The sequence below is a fragment of the Arachis hypogaea genome, chromosome 4 (genome assembly GCF_003086295.3).
Source record: "Arachis hypogaea cultivar Tifrunner chromosome 4, arahy.Tifrunner.gnm2.J5K5, whole genome shotgun sequence".
Classification (NCBI taxonomy): domain Eukaryota; kingdom Viridiplantae; phylum Streptophyta; class Magnoliopsida; order Fabales; family Fabaceae; genus Arachis; species Arachis hypogaea.
In genome coordinates, this window is record NC_092039.1 from 124,689,949 (window position 1) to 124,716,595 (window position 26,647).

Below are 26,647 nucleotides of genomic sequence, written 5' to 3' on the forward strand. Positions count from 1 at the left end.
CCTTCATCCCCTTTCTCTTATGCTTATTAATGAAGGTAAAAGATAATAGTAATGTTCTAGGTACCACTTTAATGATCAATGATTTGATAATATTTTATTTGTAAGATGAATAATAGAATACAAAGCAAGGTGTTTGTGGAATCTCAATGAAACTAAAGCTTTATTCCCTTATTAATTCTATAACTGATTTCACAAAGCAGAATGTATATTAGATTTTAGAAAATTGACGTGTGTGAGTCCCAATAGAACAGAAATAACCATTAGTCTAATCTATCTGTACATGATTGACAGTGTCTCAAATTGTCATAATGGTTCTGAAATGTTTATGCTTTGGTGATTGGAAGAAGGGGAATGCAAGTTGTTTATGCCATCCCTTTTCCTTTCATGATCTTAGAAAGTCAACCAACAACTTTGACCAGAAACTAATAATTGGAGGAGGAGCCCTTAGTAAGGTTTATAAAGGTTAACTCATAATAATAATAATAATAATAATAATAATAATAATAATAATAATAATAATAATAATAATAATAATAATAATAATAATAATAATGGTGCTGCTGCAACTGATTATATGGTGGCATTGAAGGTGATGACTGTTCCCCTTGAATTCAAGAAGGAAATCGAGATGCTATGTCAGCTTCGTCACCCAAATATAATCTCTCTTATAGGCTTCTGCCACCATGGAAAGGAAAAGATTGCTGTGTACGAGTACACAGACAATGGATCACTCCATGATTACTTGAGTAACAAGGACAAAGAACCACTGTCATGGAAGAAAAGACTAGACATCTGCATCGGAGTAGCACATGCTCTACACTACCTTCACTCTGGAGTTAAGCGGTCTATCTTTCATCGTGACATAAATCCAATTAATATTCTTTTGGATAAGAATATGATGCCAAAACTTGCCATAATGTGTTGAACTACTTAATTCAACATGAAGACCACATTCTTGAGGAGACACTAGATCCAATTCTGAAAGGAAAGATTGCGCCAGAATGTTGGCAAGTATTCACTAGTGTCATACAAAGTTGCTTGGAGTACGAAGCAGATGAGCGACCAACAATGGGGGAAGTAGAGGTATTGCTTGAGCATGCTCTCTCGTTGCAGCAACAAGCTGATATTATAACGAATGCTGCTCGCTATACCTTATCATCCACTACCCCTTGTTATTGTCAACAGCCATATAATGATCATGAATCACTACCCAGATAGTGCTGGATATTTTTTTACTCCAATCATTAGACTTCAACAGCTACACTCACCAAATCAATAGGTTTTATGGCTGCTCTGTTTTCTTTTCTTTATTCTCGCTCTAAAAACACAGTACTTATAGATCTAACATAGGTTTGCACTAAATGAGGCGTATCCTGTTGCACTTGATTTGTGGTGATCTATCGATCAATATGTAACATATCAAATAGATTAAGCAAAGAAAGAATACGAAGAACTTATTGCTAGTACAGGTTATTAACTTTTGCTTTGCAACGTTAACCTGCATTTTGCTTCAACGATCAATGTCCCAGAAATCAACGCAAACTAAAGCTGTGCTTAGAATAAAGTTTAATCAGGTCTTAGTTCAATGAATTAGCCACTTTCGTTTGTGAATTTATAATTGCAATTGTACAGTGATTTACATTAAAAGTACTGCAATATTAGCAATAAACTAGGAAGTACCTTAATAAAATAAAGTTGAAAGCCATACATATATATAAATGTAAAATTTACACCACTATAGCAATTATATCAACATGCTACAAGGTTTCATTACCAGATAGAACAAAAGATAAGGTGATAATAGAAAATTTAACGTGGTTCAATTAACCTACCATGAAAGAAAGACCTAGGAGCACATGCTCTATGAACAATGAAGAATTCAGGTGGCAAACACAAATATTCCGTAGTAATTTAGAAAGCAAATTCAGTGTAACAGTAATAGAGTTGGCTTTAGAGAGAAAATTAGACTAAAGAGAGCGAAGAATTTGAGAAGAAGAAAGGAGAGCAGAGGGGGAATTTCAGAAGGGAGTGAGGTTACCACTGCATAGTTACCACGCAAAGTCATCCAGGGTTCTATTAATGACCCTCCCTCTCGTGCTTCTCCTGATTTCTTGAATTGAAGGATCGTTTGACAGCTGTCCATTCCCAATAACAACCTTTTCCCTCTCACTTGTTGGTGCTGATTCTGCATGACCTTCATTCACGTACCGTTTTTCATCTTTATTCCTTACATTCTCACTAGGGACTGGCACGAGACTCTCTGTGTATACAATGTAGTTTGTGCCATACTGAGACAACCGACGAGAACGATCTTTAAAATGTTCCAGATCACTATAATCAAAACATTTGAGTTGGAGGAGCTCTCCTCTGACATTATATTTGGCAAACCTTAAGTAGAGATCTATAGATTTCAAAATAGAATCTAGTGCAACAATGTCACTACCATTGGATAAGCATAGAGGCCCAGACCGTCCCCGAGAAATCTGATAGAAAGTCCAAGATGAATGCACTTTGTATTCTTTCATCACCCATATGTTAGTTTTATCGCGATCATAAGAATACAAGGCCAGGCACCCTCCTAGTAGGACAAGATGAGTGGGATTGAGATAACCCATCACTTGTTCAGGCATAGAGATAGTTGAGAAACTCCTTTCCTTCAAATCAAATATAAGAATACTATAAACTCCAACACTAAGGGTACAGGAGGACCAATGAATAGCGCCATTCAAGAAGAACCCACGAGATTTCCAGTTGCTCCAACCCAAGGGTTTGGAGAGTGCAAAATCAACATTAATCCATGAATTGGTTCTCAAAGACAGGCAATCAAAGTGCTCATGGCCATTCTTATCCTGAGAAGCTACAACAACTAAGTAGTCATCCTGTGAGGCATCGTAACCAAATCCATACAAAATCGCACTATAGGGAAACATAAACCACTTGCGATGACTACGAGAAACAATGTGAGAGTAGGATACTCTTTTGCTGGATCCAGTCACTGGATTCCATACCACAAAAAAATGCGGGGCTCGGTGTAAGAGAACAAGCCCTCTGCAGGAGCACATAACTTCAAAATCATAACGTGTTTTCATCTTGAAAGGGAGAGATACCTCTTTTACTGCAGTAGCACAATTGTAGTCGTGAAATACTGCGTCAATGTCAACGGAGCAAGCCTTGGTGTAGTCATCTATGAAGAGGCATACATGGGTGGGTGCCGCAGAGAGGTGAACATGCGCAAAGTCGGGATCGGAAATGAGAGTGTTCCAAAACTTCGAAACGCACTTCAGGCGAGCAAGATATTTGAGCGGAACCCTCAGTAGGATTATGTGAATCAGCTCAAGAGTAAGAATGTCCTGAATGCTCTTGCTCTTGTGATTCTCATCCTGCTGTTGCTTCTTCTTCTCCATGGTCGATTGCTGTTTTAGTTTGTTCCCCGTGTGCTTCTACTGCTTCTTCTTCTTATCCATGCTTGATTGCTTGTAATGGAATGCAGTGCTTTGAAATTGCCGAGTGCTAGGGCCAGAGGTTTTGTCACTTTTGTGATTTTCTCAACTGCTTTGGAAACAGAGGACCGAAGGGAAGGGGCGCGGATTCGGTGTGCCGAAATTCTTTGGCACACCAGTGCACATGATGTTTATGTTTGGCTGATCGGTGCGCTATTTGAGGGTGGCCGTCGGATCTCTCTGTTTTTTCAATCCAATGGTAGAGATTACTCTTTCTCTCTCCTCCTATGATTGGTTAGTGGTGTAGGTGTGTCAGAGGGGTTAGTTTGCAAATTTCACTTTGTAGCGGGTTATTTTTGTTGCAATAAAAAATTAGTTGGGTTTATGTAGAATTAGTTTATCATGTTTTAAGAACTAAATTAATGGTTGTTAGTGATTCTGTTTAGCGCCAAATCAGAAATGATAGAGGAGGGCTGAGAGGGAAGGAAAAGCGCCATGGACGTCGTTTGACGCATACAAGATAAGCTGCGATGGATACGTATCCGTCACTGACCCGTCAATGGAGTAACGGAGTTGCAGGAAGCTTTCTCCCGCGGAGTCACACTGCAAAGCTGCCTGCTCTCCCAAATGCGGCCTCCGTCGCGACTCGTTGGTTCGGAGGATGAAGATCTGCATAGCGTCCTCGCCGGAGCTGGATTCGATCACCGTCGGATAACAATGAGTGATGTTTCGGCTAGATGCATGGCTTTGCCAGAGACGCCCAACAAGGAAGGATCGAAGCGGCGCGGGGATGGTGGGCGACAGGATGACGAAGGAGAAGCCCATGGTGTTATGGGTCGGGTGGGTTAGGTTAGAACACAGTTGGTTGAACTTGGGTCAATCGTGATGGGCCTCTGAATTTTTTTTCCCTGAGATGCACATTTTTTCTAAAACCAATGCTGGGCTCAAATGTTGGGCTATTAAAAGTGTTGTTAAAACTAGATAAATGGTCTAGTATGGTGGTCCTTTTCACCGCACGAGTTGGTGCGGTGTCGAAAGAGGCAAAGAAAGGAAACGGTGAAGGGGGTGCAGAGGTGCGGTCTTTGTCGCCAGACAGGGCATGATCAAGTTTCCTGCCACTTAAATCCCAACAGCAGAATGAACACACAAAAGGGTGCATCATACTTTAGTGGTGAGGGCGAAGGTGAAACTGGCACAAGGGAGGACTCGTCTGCGGAGGATGAGGCAAGACTTTGCCAACAAATTTGTTTAGTCGTCTTTTTCAATTAATGTATTGCTGTTCATCGATTCCTAGTTCATGGCTAACTGAAAGTATCGTTGTAGCTGGCATGGGACGATGCATCGGATGTTGCCTTGGACGAGGGTTATGATTCACAGGGCACAATTTGGTAACCATTCATTATTTTTAGTGCGCTCACAGCTAAATCCAGTGGGAACGTGGGTCTTCAAATTAGGCAAAGGTTTGGTGATGCAGCAGGTGTTTTAGTTTCTTAGAAGATCATGCGTGATGTTCTATGTTTGGACAAACAATAGGTAGCTATAGAAAACTGTTTTGGACTGTTATACTTCCAATTTGACCATATCCAGGCCGCTATATGACTTTATTTTGTAACGCTCTATATTTAAACTGGAAATTATTGTAGAGCATCCATGGTGCTGTATGAATTGAAATTGCAAATTAGTGTAGAGAGCATCCATGCTGCTGTGTGAATTGGAATTGTAAAGTAATCTAAGGAACACTGATATTTTGAAAAGTTCTTAGTTACACCGGTCATAAGATTGTATCATGTACAAAAAGAGTTAAGTCTAGCAGTTGCAACACATCAACAATCAGAACACAAAAAGTTGTTGCCAAATCAGAAAAGGCAATCCAAAATAACATGGTCAGCTAGTTCATCAACCCAGTTGGATTCATTCAAAATCAACAAATTGGACCAACAGCTCCACTTCTGGGTGGGTACTGGAGATCTCAAAGACGGCCAGCTTGGGCACACTTATGTTACACTTGCGCAAGAAACCCACCCACCCTTGGTTAATGGTGCCACAATTGCGCCTTCTTTTGCCCCCGTATTTGCTGTAGACGGCCCGGACGGAAATCTCCCCCGATCTGAGAGTGACCATGACACCATCGTTGACGTCGTCTCCAAAGTGCGGCACATTTGACTAGGCAAACCAAAATGGAGAAGGAGATGAAGTTAAGGACATGTGTAACATGAATGCAATGTGCATGCAGTCAAACAGAATGAAACGACAACTACTGACGATGGCATTATGAACAATTAGCATGCAATTGGGTGCTTCTTTCCCTAAACAATGGAATTTAAGTATTTAACAACAACATACATTACCAACAAATTTCTGTAATGAATTTGAAGTCAACAACCGATCCACCAGATAGCCAACCATTAATAATTAAGCAACAGCAGAGGACAGAAGATGTGGACCACGTAGAAGGGCACACATGCCAACAAAGTAAGGACCAGCGAAAGAACAACACTTTATGTAGACCAGGTAGGCCGCCACATTACTTTTAATAGAGGGAACAGCAGGGGAACAAAACAGATAATGCGGTCCCCAAAGTTAAACAACGTAACACGTGTATATATAGTGGAGAGGGAAAGCCATTACCAGGAAGTGGGTGCCCAAGAGCCTTTTTGTGATGTGCATGATGAAGAAGGGGTGCTCGGACCAAAATGTCTGCTCCACCTCAGCTGCAGCTGCGCTCCTGGGGACATTGATGCACCCCGTTCGACGTCGGGGCGCTTCAGGAGCGCGTGTACGGTTCCGTGGAACCTTCGGGGGTGTGACGTCGTCGGATTCATCACCGGACGTAGCATACGTCCTCTCCACACCCGGTGACTGAAAGATGCGAACGCTGAAGTCGTCTCTGCCCTTGTGCTTGAACAGCAGAATGTTAGATGGTTGTAGCTTGTATTCACGATAGAACCTTTGCCATCCCCTGCCGAGAGTGATCTCTTTCCACCCATTGGGTCTGCATGCAATCTTGTAGGTATGGTTTGACCCATCGGCGACCGTGACGTAGAGATGGTTGCTACCTTTGGGGAGGAGCCCATTCGGTAATGGTAGACGCTGCATATAAGGGCACATGAGGAGTCGGCGTAAGAGATAGAACAAAATGCGGAGAGGAGAGTCAGAAATAATGGAAATAATAGAAGAGCAAGCTTTAACCTACCATCGGTCGCGACGGCTCTCCTGCCGCTTTGATAACCCTAACGACGTCACCTTTCGCGTGTTCTCGTACCATTTTCTCGTCCAGGCACCAACAGAGAAGAAGGGGATATTCTTAGTTAGGAGAACACCAACAGAGTGGACAGCGTGTGAATTGAGCGGATATGAAGGGTGAATCCTATCTAATTAATTAATTTAGTCAGAGTTCCACCCCTTAGCACTGTGTGCCATCACCCTTCCATGAAGTCTTCCTCGAGAAGCCAAAAAGTTTCGTGCCTGATGGGTCAGATGGGAATGTTTTTTTTTTGTGGTTGTGTTAAGCGAGACTTTGGATTTTAAAACAATTTTGTCCTGGCTCCGTCTCCATTAGAAGGCCATAGCCCATAACCAATCGGTACGCACAAAAAAACACATGGAACCATATATTGTGGGTATAAACTTGACCATTAACTTGACCATTAACTTCAACCTCTCGGACCTGACCCCGAAGAGGTCATCCGAGATTTTCCCAAGCCTAGCCTCCCAAATTTCCTCTCTCCTGACAAGTTCGGCCTCAACGAAGTCACATTCCAAGGACTTCTAATCTGTACGGACGATGTCGATCAGCTTGGACATTGGCTGTTCTGTGAGGTAGACGGGACTAACAGCGTGGTCGGTGACGGTCTCCTTAGACATTTTCTCGGAGGTACACAGCGGAGAGAGCATTGGATGGTGGCAGGAAATAAGGAGGGGGATAAGGATAGACAGAGAGGTGAGAGAAGGAGTTACAGCAGAGAAGAACTGGGAAAGAAGAGATAACAAATTTAATGTAGTTTTAAATTTAAATTTAAAGTTATTTTTCAGCGTTCAGGTTTTAAACATACGTTTAAGATGTCTTCGATTCCTGTGCCAAACCAAAAAACGAAGCATCGGTTACAGTGGGCGTAAATGAAGGCGTGCGTGGCACGGTTCCTGACTTATCTGGTGAGCCGTTTTGCAGTATATAAGTTCACTACCCAGTTTTCCTTCATCGCGTCTGGTGATCCATACTAACGACGGTCCTCCTGTAAACTTCCCCTTCCACCACCTATTCAATAAATTTAGATCAAATAGGATGAGATCTAGTGCAACCATCGAGAAAGGCAGAATAGGAGAGAAGGCCGGATATGGGAGAAGGAAAGAGAAACGGAAAGGGAAAGGGAAAGGGGTCCCACCACGCGTCTGTCTGCTGACTCTTCTGCCTCGCGAAATATGGGAGAGAATTGCATCAAGGGTTGCGTCGTCCTCGATCCAGGATCTGTTTAACATGCAGGCAACCTGCAAGGTATTTTTGGACACAGGCCGCTCATCTGCGGTGTACAAGGTGGCCTCCATGACGGAGATACCTGTCGTGTTCGGTTATGACTTGGAGGACCGTCCTGAGGATGGGTTCCTTTATGTAAGCGCGCGCGCAGGAAATCTGGGCGCTATATTCCGTATTGGGATGAGAGAATTCTGCTGGATGGGCCGACACGTCGCTGGGGTCGACACCCTGCTTGAGGCCGCCGAAGCGGGTGATGTCCAAGCCCGCTACATGTGTGCGATGCTGCTGCTGACGCCAGGTGTTGGGGACGGGGCGGACGCTGGAAGGGGGGGTTGAAATGTATGAGAACGTGCTGGCTGCTGGAAAAATCAAAATGTGCAGAGAACTCTTCGGGCAGTTGTTCACAAATCCGCTGATTGGGGTGCACCCGTCGGATCTAGGGAAACCCGTCGTCTGCCGGTCAAGCGTCTGCCCGACCCGCGGAACCATGGGTGCCGCCAACGATTCCCCGACTGTGTCCTGCGTCCACTGCCTTGCGGAGTTCGAGGTGTTGCATTTCTTTAGTCTATTTACTTTCAGATGAAGTTTCGCTGTAACCAAAGTTGAATGTATTTCATTGTTAATGAGTCGGGTGTTTGGGTTGGGTGGCCTTGTAAATCCCCGCTTTCATGGACCAGATAAGTGACATATTCGAACCGATGCATATCACCGTGTTCAAACATTTAAATGGTCACACGCATAACCTTCGATAGAAGCACTATTTCATAACTTCATTAGCTAATAGGCCAAGCCGAATAAATAAAAAAAACGCGCCATAAAAGTTCAATATTAGCGTTGGGACTAAACAGTACAATAGTAATCCTAAACATACATTGCAGGGGAGGGGAGGGGTCGGTTTATGGTGTCTCCATTCCGTTGTTGCACTGACCCGTAAGACCTGAGACTTCACCTGTCTAGCAAAACGTCGGCCATCTGCCGTATGATTTAATTACGATAAATGCTTCTTTAATCAATATAATTATTATACTATATGAACGCATCGGTAAACGAAAACATCTAGGGAAAAACGTATGCGGTACTGAACCACGGGCAACCCCCCTCCCCCTACCCCCCAACGGTAGTATATTAAAAGCAAAATGCCACAAGGGCATCTACAAATTCGTCCATCCTCCTTTTGTAATCTCCAATAATCCATCCACGAAGTCCCTCCAAATGGCCGGAAGTTCCCAAAAGGACAAAACGAAACTGGAGGTATCCATTCAGCACGAGTGTCTGCCGAATCTTCTTCCTCTCGAAATATGGTCGAGTATTGCCACAATGGTTGCATCGAATTCGATTGAGGATCTGTTCAACATGCAGGCGAGTTGTAGGTTATTTGCATCTGCATGCAATTCCGACGCCGTGTACAGGCATGCCTTGGTGTCGGTGTTGCCGATCGCTTGCTTCCTCGACTACTCCGGGACGCCTGCAATGACATTTCTGCGTCGATGCGCCAGAGCGCGGAATCCGGCCGCTATGCTCCGCATTGGGATGTCTCATTTATTCTGGTGTGGCCACCGCAGAGGTGGTATGCGGACCCTGACCGAGGCAGCAGAATTGGGCGATGTAGAGGCCTGCTACATCTCTGCGATGCTGCTTCTGTCGCTTGGTGACAAAACAGATGATGAGGTCCGCCGTGGATTCAAATTTTTTTGCGTCGTTCGTGAGTCCGGCGCAGTCGTAAGGTGCAGGGAGGTCTTCACGCAGGTGTTCGCCGGCCCGTGGTCCAATATACCCCCGGCGGACCCAGAAGAGTCTGTGTCATGCCGTTCCGGTAGTTGCTGTACCCGTGGGACCATTGGTGATGCGAGCGATCTGTCTAGTGTGGCGTGTGTGCAATGCCTGGCCGAATACGAGGTGCGGAAGTTCTTGGGGACTTATTGCGTTTAAGTAGTTTTGTAAACCCCGACGATGGAGATGCCGATCATGCTAATTGCTATGCGTACTGATGGTGTATTTTACCTTATTTTTGAAAAAAAAATTTTGTTAAAGAACAGTCTTTTCGATCAATTATCACGTGGAGTACACAGACGACGCAATTAAGTCGTATCTTGGCCATAACTTAGTCTGAATAATTCTTTCTTCTTGACTGGGATATGATCTGGACCTTGCACTATTGGAGTGACGTTTGAATGGACATAAGACTGTAGAGTTAATCAACCTTTTCCACCATCGGAAGGATTTTTTCTGGGGCTGGGTATTGAGATCGCGACAGGAAATTTATGCAAAATTGGTAACTTGGATAGGCAATAAGGATTGACCGAAAGGGGTCATGTAAAAAAAGGGTACGGGATAAATTTTTTATGAGCAATGATGATATTTGACGATGGTGTATAAAATCTGTACAGAGGTTGAACAACGATCATGTGGGTATGCTCAACTTGAACCACGGGATTGTATTCGCATAATATAACAGGGCCAGAGATTCAACAACCGTCCTTTAATGAACAAAATTTGCTTCAACATTTTAAGGAGTTTTTTATTATGTAAACACACTAAATGTATGTTTAGGGTTTTTTAGACAACACGACAGAGAACTAATCTGAATTTTGTTTCGATCAATGGCTTCGTATTTTTTGTTCATCCAAGCAATCTATTTTAAAAGACGTATTTCGTATGATATAAAAAAAGGACACCATGTCTGTATTAATTTGTTTTTATTAGGTATTAGCGTTTGGCTTCGTCGTAACGTAAATCCCTAATTGTGTTTCAACAAGCTAAGATCACAGAGAAAAGTATGCATAATTATATTATCCGGGATTAAGTTCCACTGCAGAAGATCAAAAGGGTGACAGAACAAACATAGGAAATAAAATGATCATACAGGCCTCGGCAGAAACAAAACATTCAGATATCTTGCATGTGCAGCAGGTCAAATTACTCCGGGCCCGTCTTCATTTTTCCCGGCTGGATGACCACCCCGATGGAGCAAAAAGTTATGTTTTTTCTCCAAATCATTGATCCTGCGTTCCAGGTCATGCCACGGTAGAGCCTCCACCTGTTCCCGTTCACGGCGCTTGGCAAGTTCTGCCTTTAATTCCTTTTCTGTGGCATCCAACTGATGAAGGAGCACATCATTTTTTCGCTGCTCTATTTTCAAATCCCTTTTAAGCCGTTGCCTTTACTGTACCCCTTCCTCCAGTTCATTCTTCTTTGCCTCGAAAACGAACTTGGCGGCCATCATCTCCACCTTCGCCTGCCTCAGTTCTGCGCCGGTCGTTACGAGTGCAGCCTTCAACCTCTCCTCCCTCCTGACCAGTGCTGCTTCAACGAGGTCATCTGCGGACTTTTCATCTACGCGGATGATGTCGATAAGTGCGTCAATTGAGAGATCCGCTAGGTCGTCTGGACTAATGGCGTGGTCGGTGACGGGTTCCTCCGACATTTTCTTGGGGGAAGAGGACGACATATGGTAGTAATAACGGAGAAGGGTGGACAGAGAATTGAGAGGAGGAGTTACGGCATGGAAGAAGTGAAGAATGGTTGGTACTTAGCAGGGTTAGGGTATGTCAATAACGGCCACGTATATTTATATTTATATATTATATTATGATGTAGGAAGAAAGTTGTTTGGTTTCTTTTTTTCCGTAACTAATGTGTCCACGTGTCAATAATGGGGTTTTATTTTCAGTAAAATAAAACATTAAATTATACTACTTCGATGGATAAAATAAAGAAAGAGAAGATAACATTTATTCAGCGAGTAATTAAGGTAGGCAACTAAAGCTGACATAAATATAACACAAATTTCGAACCATTTTTTAAAAAATTAAAAAGATATAATAATAGCACAAAACGTTTCTTTAGTGGCCGTGTGTCGTTTTGGTACCATAATCCCTGGCCCAAGTTGATTGCAAAATGGCTGGAGGTGCCGTGCCCGAAGATCTTAGTTAGTTTGACTTGGTAACGCTCGATGGTGTAAATTGGTTTAGGGGTTTTCCCTTGCCTGGATGCTCAGAAGTGGAAAAGTAGAGGTGTACTGTCACGCGGACCCCACGTTCAGGATTAAGCGTGTACTTCAAGCTGAAGTAAGTTCAGAAGCAGGTGTGCAGGGATACCATAGTCAGGGGTAGGGTAGGTGTACTGCGTCCCACTTAGATAGAAAGAAAAAAGATTTGTTCTGTCAATCAACATTTTACATTGAATCCAAATATATGGAAATTAAAAATTTATCAGTTAATGCGAATGTGATCATTCACGCTTTTAATTGTTTCATCTGATGCTCCTCGATATTAACCATTATCGATGAGCTTTGTTAAAATTGCAAACAACAAAAATGTATTTCACGTTCCCCATTTTCCATTTCCCATTTCCGAATATCGAGGCAAACTGGAACATGAAAACGAGACTGCCCACCGCCGTTTGGCAGCCCAAGAAAGACACTTCTTCTTATAAGTATATATAAATATGGGTATACGTACATACATTAAATGTATTAATTATCCGGTATTATCCTTTATCCATAACGTTGGGCAACGAAACGACTGACGCGCTGAGTTGTACTAATTAATTAATGTCAGTATATAAAATAATATATTATATACATATATATTTATAGCTAAATTAACTTTTATATACATATATATTAACGTTTTGGAAAATGGTATTATCGCGATAAGTTAATAATTCCTGATAATCCTTCAACAACCACCCTCCTGCTTCTGTCGAGCCCTTGCAAATGGCTGGATCTTCCAAGAGAAACAGAAAGGAAGGGAACGTGCCCCTCGAGCATGAATGTCCGCTGAATCTTCTTCCTCGCGATATATGGGTGAGGATTGCCACGAAGGTTGCATCGAATTCGATTCATGATCTGCTCAACATGCAGGCGAGCTGTAAACTTTTTCTGGATGCAGCGAGTTCCGAAGCTGTGTACCAACACGTGACGATGCGTGTTATACCGTTAGTGTCCTTTTTGTTTAACCTTGACCGGCCGGAGAAGAGGTTCATCGATCGTTGCGTTGAGGCAGGAAATGCGGATGCTATACTCCGCCGGGGTTGACGGAGTATTTCTGGATTGCCCGCCGTGGCATTGGGATGGAACTGCTTTCTAGGGCCTGGACGGAGGGCAGCGTCGAAGCAGGTTACCTGTATGCCATGTTGCTACTGTGTGATCACGGTAAAGAAGAAGAAATGCAAAGGGGTGTTGAAATGTTAGAGTCTGTCCGTTCTTCCAGAGACGTCGAAAGCTGCAGGGAGTTCTTCGCGGACATTTTCTGGGAGCGATGGGTTGACGAGAGACCATCGGATCCGAGAGATGCCGTGGCTTGTCGGTCCATCACTTGCACTACCCGCGGCACCATGGCTTGTGTGAACGATGTGTCCCGTGTCTCGTGTGTGCACTGCTTGGCGGATTACGAGGTCAGGGTTTTCCTAGAGATGTTTAGATTTTAGTGAACGTGGTTGGTTATCAACGCTTGTCAATCTGGCAAATTGTTACGAATCTATTTCCTGGTGGAAAAAATGGCATTTTGATCCAATAAAATAACATAATTACCTCGCATTGTTGTTCACGGATTACTAATTAGCTTCACCCGAAAATAGAAAACCAAAAAAAAGGGGTAACCACAAATGCTGCGAAAATTAGATGTAATTAAGAAAGCCGAGTTTTACGCGGGGGTTACAGAACATCAATAGAACAGCTAAAGAAACAAAGCAAATTAAGATTTGCAACATAGATCCCGTAGGTCATATATCCTCGACATCGTCTCCATTCTGCCCAGCGGTTTCATGATACTTTGAGCCGTGTGCCGTTGCCAGAACTTGACCATACACTTGGCGGACCAATAACCCTAGCTTTATCTCCACAGCCTCGAGACTGCCTTCCATTTCACACCACGGTGCCATCTGTTGCTGTTCCCTTTGACGAAGATCGGCAACTTCTGCTTTCAACGCGTTTTCTTTTTGTTCGAGTTCGCGAATTGTGGTTTGATGCTGTTCCACCTCCGTGCGCAACTTCTTTTCCAATCGGCGGCATTTATCCAGTTCATGCCTCCTTATACTCGCCCTGACTTTTGCGGTGATTGCTTCCATCCTCGCCGTCCTTGCTTCGTCTTGTGTACTTTGAAGACTATCACTCAAAAACCTCATCCTCCAATGGAGGGTGTGGATCAGATCTGCGGTCGGAGGTTCCTCGAGGTCGCTTGGAGTAATGGCGTGGTCGTTGAGGGATTACTGCGACATTTTCTCGGATGAAGACGAGGAGGTCTGCTAGACGACGAAAGCCCTTCAAGCAATGATTTTACCTCCCGGCAGAGAGGTTAGAGATAAAGGTAAGGATAAGTATGAAGTGACGAATGGTTATGACTTGTGACGGACTTGTGCATTGATATACATTAATCAAAATCAAAATTTAAGTTACGAATAAATACATTAGGTAATTAATACATTTTAATGTGGTTAATTAATGTACGTCTGCCATGCATTGAAAAGTGAAGATAATAATGCCCCTGGTGGTTTTATCAATAAAGAAAGAAAAACCCTGGGGAAACGTGTGCTGCATCGCTTGCGCAGAATTTGCAATGAATGCAAATCTTGGTAATGTGACGTTAGATTAGACACGACGGGCTGAAGGGCTATGGACTGCTATGAATAACGTGGCAGACGGGACTGGCGTTGAGTATATAAAAAAAATGATTACTTGGCTAGGCAATGGGGAGTCACCGAACGGGAGGTCAGTAACGGGGAACAATTGTATTTTCCATGAAGAAAATTTTTTATACGAAACAGAGAACACATAAATACTTCTCCTAAATAAAATGATTGCAAACGAGTCAAACAGCGGAAACAATCATTACATATTACATAAAACATATATTAGATAGGATAACCAAAAAAATATTGAGAACACAATCCTATCCTATTAGTCAAAGAGGTGGACAAACAGGATCAACTCATAATCTGCCCGACAATGCACGCACGGAATATGAGCAGCACCTCCATCACCATCGTTTACGTCCCACCCTCTTCCATAGCGTTGGTGGCGGTAAATAGCACCCATGTTTCCACGGGTTGGACATTCATGCGAAGAACAGACTAAATCCCCTGCGTTTAGCATTGGCAGGCGACGCAGGTGTGTCCACATCCCCTAGATAACGCCGCGGAACACCAATTTGCAGATTGTTAAGGCACCGGCCGCCTCAAGCTCACGAAATGTTTGTAAGCCCTTGTTCTTTGACTCGAAGTCGTCGCGTATCATCTGCATCATCGACACCGTGTACTGTGCTGCGAAATGGCCCTGGGCTGCGACAACGTGCATCGTTTCCATCCCCGCAAGAGGACACCCGCCGATGAAAAGGTCAGACACAGCAGACCGAAACAGAACTTCCAGGTGCCCGCTCCGTCTGCATCGCGCTAAGAAGTTTCTTCCCGCCTGGTGCATGGGACTCATACTCCACCACCGTTGGTCCTAAATTGGAATCGAGGCGCATCGGTAAACGAAATCCTCCTCCCCTGCGTTGCGTGCAGCGGTGCACAACATCCTGAGACTGCACAAGTCCCTGACGGACTGTACCGCGGTCCTCCCGGCAATTAAGGTCCAAACATCATGGGGAAGGTTGGCGGGGCCTGTCGGACGATACATCTCCTTTCCTTGTATTGAATGCTTGAGACAATTGATGAATGGGCCGTTAGGTGTAACCGGTCAACAACACAAACGCTCCAAGCAGTTATCGCAAAGGCTGCTGTTTACGGCGCCCGTCTTTATAGTCACCTGGTGCCGTTTGCGATCGAATCCCAATCGGTTGTGTACCGTGCCTCTACACCAACTCAGCCACACTCACATCGATTAGGGAGCCTGCCGATTCATTCCCGTCGCCTCGCACATGGCCTCCTTAGCAAACACGTCCCTTGTATTTAGAGTTTTTATTGTTGATTTTTTTTAACTTTACGGTCATTCACTTTACGACTTTCGTTTTGCCCATTTCGTCGCTCGGGGTTCCCAATTTCCTTTTTTTTTCTCCATATGTTTTGTAGTTCCCGGTCAACATATCCGAGTAATTGGCTAGATAATATAAATCCGTCAAATTCTTACATCATGGATATATAAAAAACAAAGCATTCACTAAACAATCCGTCAATACTAAACCTAATATTATGCATCAATACTAAGTCGAAATATTATACGTCAATACTAAACCTAATATGCATGACAATCCTAAACCCTAGGAATGTCTACGTATCGTTCCACCTCGTAGTCGGCGCGACAGCAAATGCACCGAATATGGTCGGCGCCTCCGACACCGTGGACGGAGCCCCGCTCTGCCGCCCTCCGGCGGTAGTCATAGAGAAGACCCATATGGCCTCGGGTCATGCATCTGGTCGAGTGACAGACCGTATGTTCTTCTCCCTTTTTCGGCATATGGACTTCATCGGGCCAAGAAATTGTGAGCACCACGAAGCAACGCGAGTAACAAGCGGGGAGTAAGTAACCCGCTTCGAGCGTGCGAAATAGTTCCAAACCTTCTTTTCTGGCCTCGCTGTCGTCCATTCGGATGAGCAACTCCATTGAAAGTGCGTAGTTGGCAGCAACCACCCCATTGCTGGCTGCATTCTGCAGCATCTCCCATCCGATGGCGTGGTTACGTCATATGTAGAGCTCCCGCAGCGCCTCCCGAAACAGAAGCTCCGGGTGACCAATCTCAATGCACCTCTCGAAAAATCTTCGCCCTACAGGGTCCCGTATCCACAACCAATTCATCTGATGCGGGGGTGGTATGGCAACCGTCCTGAGCACAGTATCCTCGTCACCTACATCGCGCGCAACGCAACACGTCATACGGAACCTGCACAGGTCCGCAATGGAGTTCGTGGCGACCTTAATGGCTATGGCTAACCAAACGTCGCGGGGTAGACGCTCCATTTTAACTTCCCGTTGGACGAGGGACTGGCAGTGTATATGCTTAAGACCGTGTTATCCAGTGGTATTGAGAGTAGGCATGCTAGTATATTTATGGTCGAGGATCGCCCTTTGGAATCTAGTTCCCTCGGACTTAACCGACGCATCTTATGGTTGGCGAAATCCATTCTCGTTTTTTTTTCAAAAAAGAAAAAAAAAACTTCCATGCCCTTGCGTTGTAAACAGAAATAACACTATTAATTGAGGGCATTTATTAGATTTGTCGTTACGCGCTGGTGAGCATTTAGTCGATGGCTAAGAGAGTTAAAATAAAAACTAATTAAGATATATTTTAGCTAATCGTCATCGCATTCATTCATATGTATATATATAATTAAGGAAGATTAGTCTTGGAAACTTCAACAGGCGTCCATGCACGAAATACGAAACATGAAAGGAAAGGCCGTAAAACACACAAAGTCTTAATTTGCGAGTATGATGAACTTGAATCGGCACGCATGCCCGCAGTGAACCGAAATAAAAAACTAGACAAGGAAGCAACCTAATACTAACTTGGGCATCGGGACATTAGCGTCATAGCTGTCTGAACCATGTTTCCTACACAGTACCTTAGGTGTTTTTCTTTGATTTCATCCGCCATAGCTCTGCCTTGCTCAACACACGATCCCTGAGTCTGTTGAATGGTGAGCTGGTCAGGTTCACTGCAGTTGTCGCCCTGATCTCCTTCTTCCATAACTACAAAATGGTAGAAGATCGGATTTAATGTGTCCCTATGATATAATAGCCGTAATAAACGTTCTTATTTGAGCATACTTACAATCCCGTCCATAATCGGGTTGAACTTCTCTCCCATGTTGAGCCACCATATGACCCATATCCCGGAGTTCATGCTGAATGTTGGTCGGACAAATAGACAATAACCGTCAGTATGTATTACGGATAAAAAAAATGCTTCACTCTTACACATGCATGTTTCACTTGGTGATAACGTACCTCTGCCCACAGTTTGGTATCCCTATGGGGCTCTTTATCTGGAAATCTCCGAAGTTGCTTGGCAAGTTCATTAAGTGCTTCTCGTAAACTGCCTGTGTCACGTTGTATAAGACCCTTGCCTGCACGAACCGCGAAATATAGGTCAGAACGCTATTATGTACGTCGTGTTGCATGCTATGCCAAATTAAAGTAAAGACTACAATCAAAATGGTTGCATGGTATGCCAAACTAAAGTAAAGACAAAAATCAAAATTGTCTGGTAACCGTTTTCCGGATCCGGTCTCCCCGGTGAGGCGTCTCGAACTGGTTTGGCAATGAATCGAGGTTGTAAATTGCCCGGTCCTTGAAAGACATGAGCATCAAAAACCAATGGCCCAACGTGTCCTGCATGGGGACATAAATCTGCACAGAATAAAAACGTATAGTTAATCCACTTAAGACACTTGTTTGTGGTTTAGGTTTCGAGAAACAAATGATACTCCGTCAACAGACCAGTTCAAGGAATCGGGATGGCCTCATCCATTTCTCCATGTAACGATTGAGCATTACCTCCGTCGTCTCCCCGTTCAGAATATCATCCTACAAAGACAACATTGACGAATATAATAAGTCCTGTCCTATAAGTATCAGAGCGCGGACGACTGTGAACGAGCATTAACGGCACAATGATTGATTACGAGTACCAACAGCAGATACAGTTAAGTTACCGAGACACACGGCGGAAGGCACCAGTACGAGGGGGACGTGACAAGGATCTCAGCACCGGTCATTTTCAGGGCAACCATATGTATGATCTGGTAACGAAGACCAGCAAAAAAAAAAAGAACCCGATGAAGCATCGCGATACGTCATGCGTGTTTTTCCATCGTCAAAATAAGCGTAGTCAGGTGCCATACCTTGTCATCAACGTCATTTCCCGGTATTAAGGAGTGTAAATCAACTCTGTCCGCGGACTTGACTCCAATACGAACAAGTTCCTCGCTACAGTATTTGGAAATAGTTTTTCCAACCCGTTTTCTCGTAAGTCTCCCGACAGTTATTTTTAAAGGCAACTAATTCCGGTGCTATTGTTCTATTCAATTATTTCATTGCTCTCACCCCCCAAAATATGTCCTCGCTTCCAGCCAAATGTCCCCCCTCTGCCAGGAGTATACGAGGATATCCCAATTTCGATTACAAACGAGAGGGGCGCGTGGACCGTTCAGTATACGCGCTATGCCGGGAGGACGAGCGGATGTTTTGGAATGGGCTGGTGTGCCTTAGCAACAGCATGTCAAATAAGACATGGCCATGTGTGTGTCTTCGAGTGGCTGGCGCCGCAGGAGTACCGGCTGCATAGATATTGAATAGAACTCCTGTATCCTAAACCCCACAGCCACCGCCCCCCAACTCAATCAAAGTAACTCGATCGGTCCATGGTGTTTTCTTGCCACAGTCTGTCAAATACAATGATGCAACCTGCATGTCCATACATCCGTATCTTTAATCTACATTATATTTTCAGGCATACAATTCTACCGTGCCCTCATTAACTTATGCTTTAGATGAAAACACGATAATCGTTTCTGTCACCCATGTGCGCGTAGCATTGCAAATAGACTGATCTCCCAATATTAGAAATGTATGTCAATTAGTGCCTGTGAAGTTTGAATGTAATTTTATGATGTGAAGCTTGAATGTTATTCGATTCACTTTACCTACATTTTGTATGTTTGAATTTTGAAACTTCACACTGATTTATTAATACCCTAAAAATGAGAATTAGTAGTGGTTGCTTATTGATTCAGATTTGTTGTCGTGCTTCATTTAGTATTGATTCAGATTTGTTGCCGTGCTTCATTTAGTGCATTTTATTCATCACGTCCGGTGTTTTAAGCGTGTGTTTTAAATTACATCCAGAAGCCATGTTCCCTTACAAAGCATTTCAAAATCGCGATTGAACCACGTGCATTTTCCAACTAGCACACACGGTAGTACTAGACGTAACCAGTTCCGAATGTCTGCTGCAAAGAGGCGGACGAAGGGAGTTTTTTTAGGAGACGTCCATCTGAATATCCACTAAACGTTACAACCAAAATATCCACATAAACGTTACATATAAAATATCCACTTACCATACATACAAAATATCCACTACACATAGAATCGCTATAAAGATGCCCCTAACTAACATGTCCGGTTCAACAAAAGGATTAATAACACATCATGTTTGACAGTGGATTTGCAGCTATTCGCATGACACCACCTCACCCCTCCACTTCTTCAATCCCGATTAAAACATGTTCTATCTAGAGCACAGCCACATACCAACGAAAGCCAACATAGCAAAAACTTGTTTTTACGTCGACGACATATAGACGGTTCTGTACCTAGATGAAATGGAGACAATATTCTGTGTACGGCTACAGCCTACCGGAGAATGTGAATGGATTCGACCAACCTACCGTTGCAACACACAGTCGTGACGACTTTAGGCCGCCATTGCTCAATTGGCGAGAGACATGACAGGCCCGGACGTGTTGGTCCCAGCGAAGTCGCTGTTAGCAAACCTAGCCTGCGTGTCACTATCGGAGCATTGGAACGAAGGAATCTCGGCAGTCGCATACACATCGCCGGATTGGTTATCATAGAGCTGACACCAATGCGAAAAACAAATGATTAGAACCATTTAACAGGGCAGAAAACTTAACTAGATCATTTATAAAGCGACTAACCCACCATGTCAGTGTCCATCGAATCCATGTCATCTGCAACTGCGCTGGATGACTCCATTGTGTGGCAGACTGGACAAGTCGTCCTGTTGTGTCCCACCTCCCGGCACAAACGACATCGCTGGGTTTTCTTTCCACCATGAGCACCATTACCCTTTGTATTGCGCCTGGGTGGATTCCGCGCCGGGCCTCTGCCATCCTTAGTAGGTGGCCCCTCTGCCTCTCAGCCCACTGCCCCAAAGTCCACTGCCTCCCAGCCCATTGCCTCCAATTCCACTCCACCAAAATCCATTACCCTCAAGATAAATGTCTCCAAACCTTGCTCACATACCAAGCCTCCTAAATCTCTATCCCAACCAAATTCCATTACTTCCAAAGTCATATCTCACAAAATTCTCTCTCAACCCAACCCCCGACCAACAATGCACAAATTAGAAAATCTAGTACATCAAAGAAATAAGCCAAGCCTACTAACTTTAAATTTAGCACATCTACAAAAATTCCTAAAAGGTATATCACATAATCACAAGACTGGAGAAAACAAATAAAAAAGGACCCAGTTCACTTGAATGTTGATAGCTCATTTGATTCTTATGAGTCTACAGAGGACAGTTTATACAAACCACACATGCCACTTGGGTGTGTAGACTCAAGCAATGACAACAATGATGATGTTGGTCCTTCCAATAATAGGAAGAAAAAGAAGGCTGACAATGACAATGATAAAGACAAGAAAAAGGCTTTTGGTGATGAAGATGTTCTCCGTCTCCCTTCAATGGATGCATCTGATTATGAGAAGGAGGTAGATGATGATGAAGAAGAAAAAAACTTGTAATGTATGTAAATTATATTTTTTATTATAATTAATTCCATTTAAATATAATTACTAATTTTATTTTTTTCGATGATGTAATGCATGAATCTGTATGGCAGTATCTTTTTTTTATGATAGTTGAAAATCTGATGAACTGAAGGACTCCATCAGACTCTAAAGACGATGTAGATCCAGTTGGGAATCCCATCTTCAATGATGCTGTCAAATTTGGACATGTAAGGTTAGAGCTAGGTATGGAGTTTACCACTAGGGATGCTTTTAAGAAAGGGGTTAGAAATTATACGTTGCAAGAGAGTAGGGGTGTTAGGTACAAGAAAAATAACACTACTAGATGTAGGATGATATGCAAGAATGAAGATTGTCCTTGAATGATGTTTTGTTCTTATAACAAACAGAATGAATGTTGGCAAATTAAGACTTTTAATGATGATCATACATATGGAGAACTTTCAAGAATAGATGTGCAACTAGGTCTTGGGTAACTGGTATACTTGTTAAGAATGTTAAGAAGCTCCCCCACATTTAGACACTGTGAGATTTTTAATTACTTAAAGGCAAAAACTTGAATACAATTGTCTAGGACTACAATTACAAGAACTTTGGGTGATGCAAAGAAGATAGTAAGGGGTGATAAAGCTGCAGAATATGCTAAACTTAGAGATTATACAGAGGAGCAGTTAAGATCTAATTCGGGTTCAACTAACAAGTTAGGTATTAGTACGATGCCTAGTGGAGACGGTGTATTTAAAAGGTTTTATGTCTGTTTGGATGGATGCAAGAAAGGTTTTGTGGGTGGCTATAGACTCTTGGTAAGATTAGATGGTACTTTTTTGAAGACCTATTCTATTATGGAGGTTGGCTGTTGTGCGTCATGGGTCAAGATGTGAATAATCATGTATACCTAATTGCATGAGCTATTGTTCATGTTGTTAACAAAGACAACTGGAAGTGGTTCTTGGAGTTCTTACATGAAGATATTGGAGACCAAACAAAACATGGTTGGTATTTCATCTCTAACATGTAGAAGGTAATTTATATGGTTCAATTAGAAGCACGATATATGAATTTAAGGACCATTTTGAATTAACGAACACAATTCGAAGGACTATTTTGTAATAATAACCAAAAATTGAAGGACTATTCTGAATTAAGTTGTCTGTGTTATCGGTGAATGTAACATATATTAAATGACTATTTTGTTACCTTGTAGAGTTTGATCCCGGCATTGCATGAGGTTATGCCAGGCGCGCATCACCGCTTTTGTGTGTGGCACCTGTGACAAAACTTCCAGAAACAATGGAAGAACTCACACTTGAAGAGCTTGCTATGGAAGTGTGTTAGAGCAATGACTGTCCAGGCATTCAATGGACATATGCAGTCAGTAGAAAAGGTGAATGAAAAGGCGTGGGTGGATTTAGACAAATTTTCTAAGCAGGCATGGACCATGGGCTCACTACAAGGACTTTCCAAAGGTTGACAATGTGTGTAACAACATGTGTGAGGTGTTCAATGCTACCACCAAACCATACAGATGCAAGCCTATCTTGACTTTACTGGAGGAGGTTAGAAGGTATGCCATGACTAGTATGAAAAGGAACAAACTGAAACTCTCAAGCCATGTGGGATACTTACCTCCGATTCAACAAAGTAGACTTGCGAAGGAGAGGTATCACAGCAAGTATCATACACCAATGTGGTCTAGAGATGCAGCTGAGGTCATGTTTGAAGTGCATGGTAAACCACATAATGTGGTGGTTGATTTGGGAAACCAAATATGTAGCTGCAGGTCTTGGCAGTTATTGGGTAAGCAATATTTTGTTTTCTTGTGTGTAATTGCATGGCAGCATACCTATTCTAAACACTTAATTACGCAATTTTTTTTTTGCTAGGGTTACCTTGTCATCATGTAATGGCTACAATTTCAGTCATGAATGGTAGGCCCGAGAATTATGCCCATGCATGGCTAACAATGGGATCATACAACAAGACTTATGAGTACTATATCAACAGTAAGAGGCCAAGAGTTGTGGAAGACTTTACAATATCTCCATTGCTTACCACCCGTAAGGAGCAAACCCCATGGAAGGCCATCACATTATGCAAGAAAAAAAGATGCACGTGAGCACTTGTTTGGGGAAGTCAAGAGCGCACTACAACTAAATTGAAGAGAAAATATGGCAAATTCACTTGTGAAACATGTGGAGATGTTGGTCACACAACAAGGGATTGTAAAATAGTAAAAAAAATAAATGGCTGATGAGCTAGCAGCTACTGCAAAAGCTGTCGAAGATGCTGCAAATGAGAGTGATGCTAATGCTAAAAGTAAGGAAGGTGAGGTTGTTGGTGCAGAAGGTGAGGGTGATATTGAAGGAGGACAAACTGAAATTCAAACAGAAGTTGTTGTTGAAGGGAGTTAAAGAGTTGAACAAGAACTTGGAACTTAGGTAATAATAATAATAAAAATACTAATCAAAATTAGATTTTGAGTTAATCAATTTAGATTGACTTGTGTCCCCCTAAATAATTGTTGGGAGTTTGAATTTTCTTTTATATATGTAATAATTTATTGACTAATAACAAAATCATAAAAAAAATTTAGGTCTATGACAGATTAATCTTTATTCTACTAGACTAAAAAAATATCATAAAAGAAAAAATATTGAGTTGTTGTGGAGTAGATTAATCTTTAAAAACAAATCTATTTTCTTGTTCCTTGAGATTATATGTTTTTGGTTTCATGTTATGATTCTGAACAGTGTCCTCATCCATATAATGACACTTTATATTGTCACAAGTCTTTTATCATTATTATTATTAGCATTATGGATGTTATTGTTGTTATTACTATCACAGGCTGCAAAGACTACAAAGAATGCCAAGAAAGGACTTATGAGGACTAAAAGTGAGAGATGCAACAAACTCCCTATCAAGAGGATAATTGCATCTATTGCTGGCCTGCTACTGCTACGATTGTTCCACATCCAACTGAGATTTCAAGAGAGACTATTAAGGGAGCTAGTGCAACAACCTCTGGAAATTGGCCTCCTTCTTGAAGTTTGTTCCAACTCTAGGATTCAACCCATCGAGAAAAAATGTCTAGCTAACACAATGTGTAGTCACCTTTTGAGTTCATGCCGTTGTGGTTGAATGCTATGGTTAAACAATGTTATGTTTTTTGTAATGTAACTTTTGAAATGTGCATGCATGGCTTTTGATGTTTTTATGGCCTATGATGTTTTGGGTTGTGATAGTATATTATGCACAATGTGCTTTAGCACAAACAACACTTGTTTCATGCTCTGAAAAATATTATGTTATGTTAAATTAAATTCATATTTAGCTTCATTACATGTTTTGATTTATCTCTCTTTTTTTTGTTTAATTGATCACAATTTTAGCAGAACAAGTGCAGTATCAAGAATTGAACTCATGCAAAATTAGTATTTCATTTCATGGCATCTTCATCAAGACATTACATACCACTTAAGAAATTTAAAACTTCATAGCATAATCATCATTTATTGACTATAAAACTTAACAAGCTAAAACCTAAACACACACCAAAAGTAACTATAAAAACCAGCAGCACCATTGTATCATCTTCAAGGTCTTAACATCACTCTCCAAACTTGTCATCTTCCAATTAAACTCGTGCAAGAATTCTTGTGAAATGGGTGTTGCACAAACTGGTTCTTTACATCAATCAGCCCAACAAAAAAAATTACAATAAATTTCATACTGCAAAGTAAAAAATGCAGGTGAATCCAAACTCAAAGTGAAATCATCTTAACATTTTCTTCAGAGCCATAACCATACCTCATAGTTTGGATAACTATAAAATGGTCTACCAGGATTCTCTATCATCGTTGAGTACTTCATCACCATCCAAAGTCTACAGTTGCATAAAACGGCTTTATTACCTCCCCTGTTGCACATTCTTTTGCTTCCATAAAGTCTCCCGGTAAAGTTGTTCCTACTTGAGGTACTTTGACTTCTCTCCTCACCACCCATCATCACTCACACAGACGAGAAAACAAGATGAACTGAAAGATAGCAGAGAGGTTGAAGAAGAGAAGAAGACAGCAGAAAGGTCGAAGAAGAGAAAACAAGAATTTGGGGATTAGGATTTTATAATGGAAGATGGACTAATTTTGCTATTATTAAGCAATTCTAAATACCAATTTGAATCAAATTTAAACTTGGTACACATTAGCATAAAGTTGGAATGCTCACATAGCAGTTCACGCTTCACATCATCAACGTTTAGATGATAGTTCTCCGAAAGACTAACAGAAATGCACTTTTTCGAATTTTAAAAATTTAATTAGTCATTTATAAAAGTCAAGTATTAAATTGAGTAGCGATTTGAATTTCAGAAATCATTTTAGACATTTACTCGTTAAAGATATGTATAGGAGTGGCGCGTGGACTACACTACCTTCATGCTGGAGCCAAGCGCTCTATCTTTCGTTGTGACATAAAACCTAGTAACATCCTTTTGGATAGCAATATGATGCCTAAGCTCTCAGACTTTGGGCTTTCATTGTAGGGACCACTATCTACTTCCAAGCCAAAACCAATTGCAGTAGATTATGTTGCAGGTAATTCATTTATAGCTTACTGCAAGCAGTGTAATTAAATAACTCAACTAATACTCTTACTTATAGGTACATTTGGATACTTAGCCCCTAAGTGTTTCCAACGCCTGACCGTTACAGATAAATGTGACGTTTACTCCTTTGGTATGGTTCTACTTGTAATGGTATGCATGAAGGAGAAGGATTTGTTTCTTAACAAGGCCAACATGTTAGGTAACCAACATTTGGAGGGGAAGAGTGAAATCAAATACTTAGAGAAGTTCATTGATGATCAAGTTCAACCATGGAATGTAATAGCCTTTATGCAGCGATTCCCAATCGAAGAGATCATTGATCCAACCCTCAGGGGAAAGATTGCACCAGAGTGCTGGGAAGTGTTCATGGATGTTACACAAAGATGCTTGAAGCATGAACCTGATGAATGACCAACAATGGGGGGAAGTAGAAGTGTTGCTTGAGCATGCTTTGTTATTGCAGGTCCAAGCAGATATCAAAAAGAACAATGGTTGTTATTCCTTATCATCCACCAACATTATAAACTTAAGTGAAGTCATTTGATGCATGATATTCATTTAGAAGAGGTGATATTCCATCAGTTTTCTCTAGCCGATCTTAGGCGAACAACCTTCGACTTTGAACGCAGAGTCATCGGTAGAGGAAGCTTTGGTACAGCATACAGAGGTCGTATCTTACTAAATGGAGCTGC

The 26,647-nt window shown here is 42.2% G+C and overlaps 1 protein-coding gene and 1 pseudogene across 1 annotated transcript; one reads left to right on the forward strand and one right to left on the reverse strand.

The window, feature by feature from the left end:
- The first annotated feature begins 308 nt into the window (after positions 1 to 308).
- On the forward strand, positions 309 to 26,499 carry LOC112795403 (probable receptor-like protein kinase At5g38990; annotated as a pseudogene).
- LOC114927641 (F-box/kelch-repeat protein At3g23880) lies at positions 1,686 to 3,620 on the reverse strand. The gene has a single exon (XM_029298030.2). The coding sequence runs from the start codon at positions 3,402 to 3,404 to the stop codon at positions 2,049 to 2,051; it is 1,356 nt and encodes a 451-aa protein (XP_029153863.1). The 5' UTR covers positions 3,405 to 3,620; the 3' UTR covers positions 1,686 to 2,048.
- Positions 26,500 to 26,647: the final 148 nt, after the last annotated feature.

Excerpts from the sequence above, each read along its gene's own strand:
- LOC114927641 (XM_029298030.2), bottom strand. The coding sequence starts at position 3,404 with ATGGAGAAGAAGAAGCAACAGCAGGATGAGAATCACAAGAGCAAGAGC.